Below are 10057 nucleotides of genomic sequence, written 5' to 3'. Positions count from 1 at the left end.
CAGTACTGACAGTCAGCTATGAGGACTGAAACACGTATCAGTGTTAGGAATACCACTCATTGACTGATAGGTTTGGAAATATACAAGAAGGTTGCCTCCATATCATGAAACTTTGTGTCGGAGCAACATGTTACTGGAGGCAGGGAACATCAGTAGTTTTCCGAATCAGGATGCATGTCACACATTTTTACTTTTAGCATCAGAACCCGTGTTCCAAAAGAAAACTAAAGCCTTTAAGCATCGTTGCTCTATACTGTACTTATCCAATACATCTGTGGTTTGCATCCTGAGGGATTAAAGATTCAAACCTATGTTGTAACTGAGTACATGAACAGTGGAGAAGAAAAGCATAATGGAAACAAACCCCTCCAGAAATGAAGGCAATCCGATAATGCTGCAGCTGCTTATGTCACAATATAAAGGTTTTTAGCCCTACTTAGTTCGACCTAGCTACACTGGATAGCTCAAGAAAGAGCAGTCACTGTTGTTGTTGGGCTTTTTTGTTTTGTTTTTTGAACTGCCTTAGAGTGAAAGTCAAAATCAGATGCTATCATTTCCTTCCTTAGTAAAGCAAGACAAAATGGAATATATAGGCAAAGTAAACTTTGCAGAGTTTTGTATGTCTGTTGGGTAGTTTAGCAAATCTGAAACTGCCTACAGCACCTGATCTAATAATTCCTACTAGTAATTAAAGTTTTTGTTTTTACACCGAGCCAAAAAGAAACCATGAAATTTCAAATTTGTCAGATGCAAATTTGTTGTGTAATATTATTAATTGCATTGCAATTTTGCAAATAATTTGTCCTCAAAAATGCTCTACAAGACTAGTCTTACTAGATCATTTGTTCAGATGTGACAAATCAGGAAAATTGAAAAAACTGAGCACGATCCCAGAAAATAAATCTGTCTGGTAGGTATGAACAGCTGCATAAAGAACAGGTGGGTCCAAAAAATATTTTTAACACACAACATATTTGCATGAATTTTATGTATTCTGGTGTGTAAAGGCCTTTGGTCTTTAGTTTATGAGGAAAAATAGCAGCCATCAAAGCAACTGTACGCTCAAAGCTCAAGGAGCTGCTGCTGGCTGGCACATTTCAGTCTTTTGCACACACAGGGGTGGCGGTTCTAAAAACAACACTCAACAACAAGATCAGACTGGAGGTTGAGTGGTTCAGGGAAGCTCTCACCCCCCAAAAAACTTTGGTGGCTGCTATAAAGAAATTTTGACCTCTTGCCATACCTCCATTTGCCTTGTTGTTAGCTCAGGAAGAGGAAGGAGAAACTGATGAATTGGACTTCAGTCACCTTCTGTCCCAGCAATGTTCCTCTGAGTTTTCATTACATGACCTCACCCAACATTTGTTATCAGTCATTAACAATAAAAAATTATCTATGCTGAGTTTTAATGTAATAAAGGTCAGCGTGATAGCATCAGCAAAACCTTTTTGGTTTGTTTTCCTCTATAAGTCATTTTCATTGAACTTAGTTTAACACCCTCCCCTCCCTGATCATGCATGAGCCCACTAACAGTGAAGATCTACTGTGGCAACTGGTATTCAAGTACATCTCTTACAACGGTTATCATCTGCATGCTGCAGCAGTGCAGGTATTTTTATACCTGCACTGCTGCGAGGTGGAATTTATTAACTGTTAAGGTTATAATGGAACCCCCATAATTTTAATGGCTAAGTTATAAAATAATTCACCCTCTGTACTGTCACCATGAATGAAAAAATAGGTACAGAGACCAAAAGTGTTTCTTATACCGGGCTGTAAACTACATTGGACATTATACTTGCTAGTTTAGTCGGATTGGCTCGCTTTGGGTGCCAGCCTCAAGTGGCCATTAGAGGTAATGCACTTTTTGGCACTTCTACAATCTTTTTAAATCAGTTCTTTGTGTTCTAACAGATCTATTGCAATGCTAATAATTAAATAAATTAAAGCCTACTTATAAGGAAGAGGCCTCCCTTACTACATTTATTTATATTCTGTTATCTGTATAGCACTTTAGAGCACACCTTTCACTTTATCAAAAGCACCTTATCAAGCATTTTATTCAGCATCACACTTTAAGCATGGATTTGCACAGTAAAACATTTGCACACAAGAAGTTTAATTATTTATTGAATATTTATTGGGAATTTTAAAATCAGTTGGTAGCCCTGTTTCAGATCCTGCACAGCTGCTCCTCATCAAGCAATGTGTTGGTTGTCTGTGAGGAGAAAAGAATGGTGATTGAGATTGTGATTAAGGTTTACCAGTAAGGAAAACTAACGCAAATGTGTGTGGGAAATCTAGGATTAAAAGTGGTGCAAATAAGTGTTTGTAAGATATGATTACTCACTTTTCTTGCCTGTGTCCTCTTCAAGGTGTCTGGGCAAACGTTTCCCTGGGGGGTTCAGACACCATATGAAGGTTCCGGGAGAGACCATGGGCTGAGAGTGTGGTGAATCTTTTTATAATATTGGGTTTGGTGTAAAATTAAAGTGTGAAAGATTTATTAATATAAAAATGTGCAATGTATTTATGTATTTATTTATTCAAATTGATATATTGTATACTGTGAGTGGAATAATGGTTTAGTCTGTGACCGGTTGTCATTAGAGAGGGTTGATTGTGCTGTGAAGAAGCTCGACGAGTGAATTCTTTGTAAGGAGAGCTGTATGGCAAATAAATACTTTTTGTTCCACTACACTTGCGTTGATTCACTGTGATTCCAGCCACTAAGGGCTGCCTTGTTACACTGCTGCAACAATGAAATTATAAACTTCAGTGGAGGTATTATTGTAATTAAAGGCTTTACCTCAGTATTATCACAAATTCACATTCAGAGGTTTTATCAAGATTTATCAAGTTGGTCTTCCTACAAACTTTGTTGTCCAGAAGTGGCTCTTTAGCCTTTTCCTATTTGTGAATCAGGCAAGAATACTGAATCTACATCCTAATCAACTGAGCACAGAGTGTTGCAGTGGTGTACCTGCGCCTGCTTATCCTCCTGAGGTGTCTCCTTCCCTGCTCCATTTAGAGCCACAGCCCAGCTCGGATCGATCCCTTTCTCCAGCCGCCCGTCATCAATTATTCACCTGATCAGCACTGCTGCTCATTAGATGACTAATCTGGGAGGAGTGAAGAGAGATGAGGTGCTTTGAAACCTGAGACCAAGAGGCAGCAGGGAAGGAAGGGAAGGGTTGGGTCACATCTCCACATCGAGGGGAGAGAGATGGAGGGAGAGTTCATAGATGTGGGATTACCAATTTGTTCGCCTAAGTCCTGACATCCAGGAGAGTTTATAAATCTTTGATGAAACCATAGAATCACTTTGATGAACGTGCACATGGATCACCAACACGGCACACGTGCTGACAGAAGCTTCACGGGTGTTGGCTTATTGAGACAGAGTGGCAGCAGAGCGTGCGTCGACACTGAAAACTGAGAAAGTGGGAGTGGAGCCGGCCAGAAAGATTGCATGTTGCCCTGTCATTACACCCCACCTTAGCTGTTCACGAGAACATCTGTGGTCAGCGTGGGTCACATTTTTACTGTCCTATAAATCTCCCTCGGCTTTCTCCCGGTGACGCCAGTTGTTATTCCAAGTCTTCCTGCCTGTTGTTTTGTGCTCTTGTTTCGACCCAGCCAGGCATGCACATCAGGGTCAGATGGAAGAGAAACAGGTACACACACCAACTAAGTACATAAGTGGATCAATGTGTCCAATATGAATAGGATTGAAAAAGCGCTGTTTAGAAGCTGCTCAACCTCAACACTTCCAGGATTGTTAACGGAGGTTTTGCTCAAAGGCTCGAAGAAGGAAAGAAAGAAAGAAAGAAAGAAAGAGGCAGCCCCTAGCTCTCCTCCTTTCCCACTGATCATATACAAGCAAGGTTGGGGTAGGTGTGTGTGTGTGTGTGTGTGTGTGTTGTGGGAGGCGGGGGGTCGTGGGGGAGGGGGTGGCTTTGATCTCCCCTGTCCCCCTGAGAGCCACAGTGAGGTGGGAGTGCTCCGTGATGGCTGTGGTGTGCGTTTGATTAAAGGGAAATATGCATCAGCGTACAGCGCTTTCCTTTTTATCTGCGCCTGCGATGTGGTGCGATGGTGACGATAATGTAGCAATGTCGCAGCTCTATCTGTGTTTCCACCCAAGCTGAAATCCACCTGAAGTCAAGTGCTTGTAAAGCAGTTTGGAGAAGTTGAGGCACCAATACAAAACCTGACAGAGGCTGTCGTTGTTTTGTGTTGTTTGTTTGAGTTCGTAGCGGCCGAATCAATTAGAGCCCAGGACCTGCATTCCACACCGGTGTGGCAATGGGTAGCATGGCTAGGTCCCAGGACACATCAGAGACAGTTTGAGCCTGGCAGCATGCAAACTACTATAACGTCAGCATCTCTGTGTTGTGTGTGAATTTGTCGTCTAACAAAGCAGGCAAAGGGGTAAAAGATGGAGATCAATACTCATGACTGGAAGTCCAAAAGCTAGAAGCGTTTGCACACATGTATCTGTAGAGTACATCAAGACTCTAAAACAGACAGATGGAGAGTCTGCTGGGAGGGGAGGAGCACTGAGGTAAGGCATATGCAGGCTCACAAACGCTTTTTGGGTAACCCACTTTACTTGACCTTTATATCCATACATACGTGCACGTCTCCAAAGAGAAATATCAATTAATGTCATTGTCTAAATCTCTTCTGGTGAGTATCCTGCAATGCCTCTCTGCTGTTTTTGCTCCAGTGCATTCCTGTAGAACGGTTTCAGGCAATTAAAATCAGTTTCATTATTTATGTGATCATCTTTGCAAAACTTTTGACATTCCCATCAGTGTCAGTTTTAGTTTGGGATTAGTGCTAATTAGCAAATATTAGCATGTCAACACATGTAAGATTGTGAAAATAGTAAACATGCATGCAAAACAGCACGTTAGCATATCGATGGCAGTTCTGAGCACTGAGCCCGTGTCATGCATGACTATCTTGTCACCAGTGCCGATGTTTTTCACGTGCAGCCGGCTGCTGGTGAGGTGCCAGAGGTAGGAGCTTAGCAAAATGAACAATGTCTTTTCCAAACAAGTGGTTTCAAGCAAAATCAATCATGACCTTTCTAAAGCTGAGATTTTGGGTTGTTTTCAATGATAACCCCGGTAATCATGTCAGGGTTTAGAGCTTTTCAATTCAATTCAGGTTTATTTATACATTGTAAGGTAAAGACCCTGCAATAATACAGAGAAAACCCCAATGATCAGATGACAGCTTATGAGCAAGCACTTGGCGACAGTGGGAAGGAAAAACTCCCTTTTAACAGGAAGAACCTCCAGCAGAACCAGACTCAGGGATGAACTGTCAGCTATGACCGTTTGAGGGTGATTGGAGGGAGACGGGACAAGAGACAAGTTGAGGCACCAATACAAAACCTGACAGAGGCTGTCGTTGTTTTGTGTTGTTTGTTTGAGTTCGTAGCGGCCATGGTGTGGAAGCAGGGTTTTAATAGTTTTTCAATTTTCATTAGTTTTTATTTTTATTTGGTTTTGACTTCAGATTTTCAATTTTATATCAGTTTTAATTAGTTTTTACCAATTGTTTGCTAGTTTAGTTTAGTTTATATTTTTTTGAAAATCCTTAGTTTCAGTTTGGTTTTGATTAGTTTCAGTTATAGTTTTAGTTGTGTTTGCAATAATTAAGTGTAACAAAATCCCAGTTTCATCATATCAGTCATGCTCTTCTGCTTATCCTTGGGTATGTTGCTATTCCAGCTACCATACCCTGCACCCTGCACAGGTCGCCTGTCTGTCGCAGGGCTAACACGCAGAGACAGACAACTCACATTCCCACCTATGGGTTCTTTAAATAAATAAATAAATAAATTAGGCCAGATGAACAACCATTGATACCAGGCAACTATAAAATGTATATCTTGGCCCCAATGAGACTATTAACTCTTGCAGCACCGGGTGTTCGTAACTTTGGTTCAAGTGAATTGATAAACTTTTTGAAGGCAATTGACTCACACAGTTGTGTAGATATCCCAGTCCTGTTGTCTCGGGATGCATCACGCTGCCTTGCCTGGGGTTAGCTTCTGTTTCTGGGGATGAGGGTTGAGTGTGCTAACGTGCTGCCACCTGCTGGCATAATGAGACACAGCAAGAAAAAAAACCTGGAAACTAAACTTCATTTTCACCCTTGACTATTGGATGACACGTACACATCAACGAAAACTAAACACATTTTTGCTATAAATTCAGTTAATTTTAGTTAGTTTTGTGAACACTCATTACAGTTTTAGTTATTTTCCTTTTTTCGTAAAGTCTCGTTTTTATTTTTATTTCCGTTAACGAAAATGTTTTTTCACTTCTAGTTTTCGTTATTTCATTAGTTTTCGTTAACGATAATAACCTTGCGTGGAAGAGAGTGAGAGATTAATAATAACTAATGATTATTAGTGATTGTTATTCTTTATTGATATAAATAATGCAAGTTATGTATCAGCCACACCCAACCACTCAGCGTCATTACATAAATGAAGTAATGCAAACTTCTTTTTAATAAATCCTGTCCTGTGTGGAAGCTTTTGCAATCAGAACTGTGATCTGAATGCATTTTGGTGCCGAACACATTTTGCTTTTGCAAGAACAGCCGCACAGAATCTCTACAGGCTCCTCTTGTTCATGTGAATCTTTTATCTGTTTATTTATTCGTTTCTTTTTGTGTTCATTTTGCTATTACATTGTAAGTGGAATAGTATGAAGATGTCTAAGGCAAGACAGGCAAGAGAAACAAGCCAGAAATGGTTGATGGAAACAAATAGAAATGTACAATGTATCGCCAACTACTGCACCAGGAACCCGACATTCCCCTAGTGGCCAACCCAAGCCACGAGGGGAGCGGGCCAATGACCACACTAGAACATCCAGCCACGCACCTCAGAACCAACAAGAACCTGAATCCCAGGGAGGGGCAGAAGCGTCCAGACGGGAGCAGTGACCATGTCCCATCTTAAACTAGGCCCAGCAAGCCCCAGCCCCATTATTATAAAGAGCTAATGTTAAACCTTCAAATACACAGTGGGTGGCATCATGGCGGCTCTGTCCATTGTTTTCAAATACAGTCTATGCTTCTTACAAGTTTAGCATTCTGAACTTTAACTTTTCCTGAGTTACTAACTGTTTAGTGAAAAAAAGAAGAAGAAAAAAAACATCCACACACACACAGTGTCCTGAACAAAGCATATCTTTATTCTCATAAACATCAGGTTCTTCAGGTACATAAACAGCCACAAGCACGAACACTTTCAGTCTTTTGTTATTTTTTTTGTTTCTGACAGCCAACATATCATGTGAGCCAAACACATTACATCGCCTAATGTGAGATTTTTCACTTTCTGACTTTTGCTGACAGTCATACACGCACGTATCTGAGGAGAGAAGAGACTGACCCTTAAGCCTGCCACTTCCTGGTTTGCGTTGAGGGCTTGAAAGCGAAGAACAAGTCACCGATGAACACCCAGACACATCAGAGTACTCTCTCAGTGCTTTGGCCTTCATTCAGTCCCCTGTTTGTGTCAGACACATAAGGACAGCTCTACATGGCTTTTTGTTGCCAGTGCTGGCAATGATATATGCATCTTGTTTCCCCTCCTTCACTGACAGAACAAAGCAGCTGATTCACTAGTTACTCTATGTAAATATATATATTTATTCTCATTATATCTATATATTCTATCTATAGAATAAGTCTATGTAGCATATATATACTTTTGGTAGGTCTTTTAAAAGATTCAGGTACATTCACTTGACCCTGTGATTTTTTTCTTTTCTTCTTCATATGAAAGATACATACAGACAGACGTTAACAGAGCTACTGTGCTCCCCAACCAAGAGCAAGACATTTAAGCACCCCCACCCCCAAAAAAGAAGCAAACAACAAATGTCTCAGTGCTGGTTCTTTAAGGACCAATAACAAGCATAAATATTCTCAGAGACCTCTTTAATAATCTATATAGTATAAAATAGCATATTTTCTGGACTTGACAACAGTTTATATTAACTCTATTCAGAGTCTAGGTGCACACAATTCCACAGGTGCGTACATGAGCTGGCAACAACAGGTAGGCGATTCAATGGTTTTCCTTTGCGTATTTACTAAACCGATGGTATTCTGTCAGTGGTTGAAAAAGCTTCAATGCAAACCTCACTTCTACAATCACAAGTGTGAATAGACCCTTGGCATATCACAGAATACACATATAGGCATTAATCGACAAGTCAAGAAGATAGAACTCGGCTTACTGAGGACCATACCAATGATAAGTCACGTTACGCATGAACACCAACATTTTTTTTCCGTTTTTTTTTTCCTCAGAAGGCCACAAGGATGTCACTTGGGTGCTGGTTAAGAAAAGTGTTCCTTCATGGGTCCAGGTGGATAATGAACCCCAATACTGCCCTTAATCGGACTCTGTTACACGAGCAATACTACACTGAGGATTGTACAGTTACAGAACACTTTTAAACTGTTATGACGCAAAGGCCAGTGGTTAAATTGTCAGCCACTGAGATGGTACCCAATGAACTACTTTTAATTCAGCCGTCCCCGAATAAAATGATCTCCTCAATGCTCTGTTGTAGTATCTAGCCATGCAGACCTGGTAGCTTGAGTCATCTTTAAGATTTCTGACTCTATCTGATAAATGGAGGTGACTAGAATTAGTTTGTGCTCACATTTTACATATCCCCAATAATGTTTTGCTTATAAAAATAGCAAAATGAATGGGAAATAACGAGTAGGAAGCTGCAGGAGCTATTGTGACTTATGAACAACAAACTTGGAGCTACAGCAGTTGACTGCTAAACCTTTGTCCTGTGAAAAATGTGCCTGGTGTTACATGGAAAGGATTATCTGGCTACAAAAACATGTTTCGCTTTTAAACATTTGATCGTGTGTGGTGTCACTTTTCGTTTTGGTTCGGCACGTTTAAAAAAAAAAGAAAAAGATAAGAAAATCTGATCTTATCTGCATGGCTAGATATATTAAAGGGTGAAATGACCCCTGGACTATTTCAGTTGGGTCATAGATGACCTCTAATAACTTTTAAATAAACAATAGATAGAAAATAATCATTTGCATTTCCAACGAGATATTAAATACATACTTCCAAACAAAACAAAGTCCAAAAACAGAACAGTGCAATCAAAATAACATGAAAAATGATATTGTGTATAAAACTGGATTCTCTGACCTAGCGAGAGCATCTCTTGCAAATCTTAACACAAAGATCACTTTTCACCACAGGCTTGATTTTATCTTTACTGTTTTTCATCTTTTGCACAAGGTCAGATTTCTCCAGTGGTGAAAGATGAAACTAGTGCTATAAGAGAACATCTCTATCCCTGTGCTGCTGATTGTTAGAACTGAGTGTGTATGAGTAGGAGCCCACGCCAACCCAAAGGGCCAGTCGGCTAACGCGGGCTTGGAGCGGGAGTTTCCAGATCCCGGTCGGCCTCGCCCTCTTCCTGGCCAGAGTATGAGCTCAGGGCATCCCACAGCAGGCTCGGACGCTCACAGTGGTGGTGACACCTCCAGTGCTCCATGACCAGCTCTTTAGTGTCTAGCACCTCACTGCAAAGCACACAGTTAAAAACTGCACCTGTGGCAAGAATGCCGAGGCCTCCGCTGCTTTCTGGTGATGGGAGGACCCCGCTGTCATCTCCTTCCCTTCCTCGGTGGTGGGACATGATGTGCTTCTTAAGCTTGGAGAAAGAAAAGAATTCTTCGTCGCAGCTTCCACACTTGATTCCACACTTGCGCTTCTCATTTAACTGTCGCCAGTAGTGGGCAGCGTGCTTTACCAGTTCGTTCTCAGCCTCACGGCCTCCCCGTGGGGGTTGGCCCTCACAGAGTTGAATGTGGACCTCCTCCCCGTGCACATATCGCAAATGCATCTTCATGTCTGCAAAGGTGGGAGTGATTGCCTGACAGCGGCCACATTTGATCTGCAGCTCCACAGGATCTTCACAATCCTGTTCATCTGATGGTTCCGGCAAGCTGCCCCTGCAGAGAAATAAAA

At 41.2% G+C, this 10057-nt stretch overlaps 1 protein-coding gene across 4 annotated transcripts in view; it reads right to left on the bottom strand.

Annotated features, from left to right (window-relative positions):
• Positions 1-7203: 7203 nt before the first annotated feature.
• Positions 7204-10057, bottom strand: part of znf438 (zinc finger protein 438) — a 54725-nt gene continuing 51871 nt past the window's right edge. For all 4 annotated transcript variants that reach the window (XM_004572276.4, XM_076887917.1, XM_004572277.6 and 1 more), the window contains one exon: positions 7204-10041. In XM_004572276.4, coding sequence (XP_004572333.1) covers positions 9450-10041 — 592 coding nt within the window. In that variant the 3' untranslated portion in view covers positions 7204-9449. The remainder of the gene's footprint in view (positions 10042-10057) is intronic.

Source organism: Maylandia zebra, linkage group LG9 (assembly GCF_041146795.1).
Source record: "Maylandia zebra isolate NMK-2024a linkage group LG9, Mzebra_GT3a, whole genome shotgun sequence".
Taxonomy (NCBI): Eukaryota; Metazoa; Chordata; class Actinopteri; order Cichliformes; family Cichlidae; genus Maylandia; species Maylandia zebra.
The sequence above is the reverse complement of the archived record's forward strand: the minus strand, read 5'-3'. Positions and strand labels throughout refer to the sequence as shown.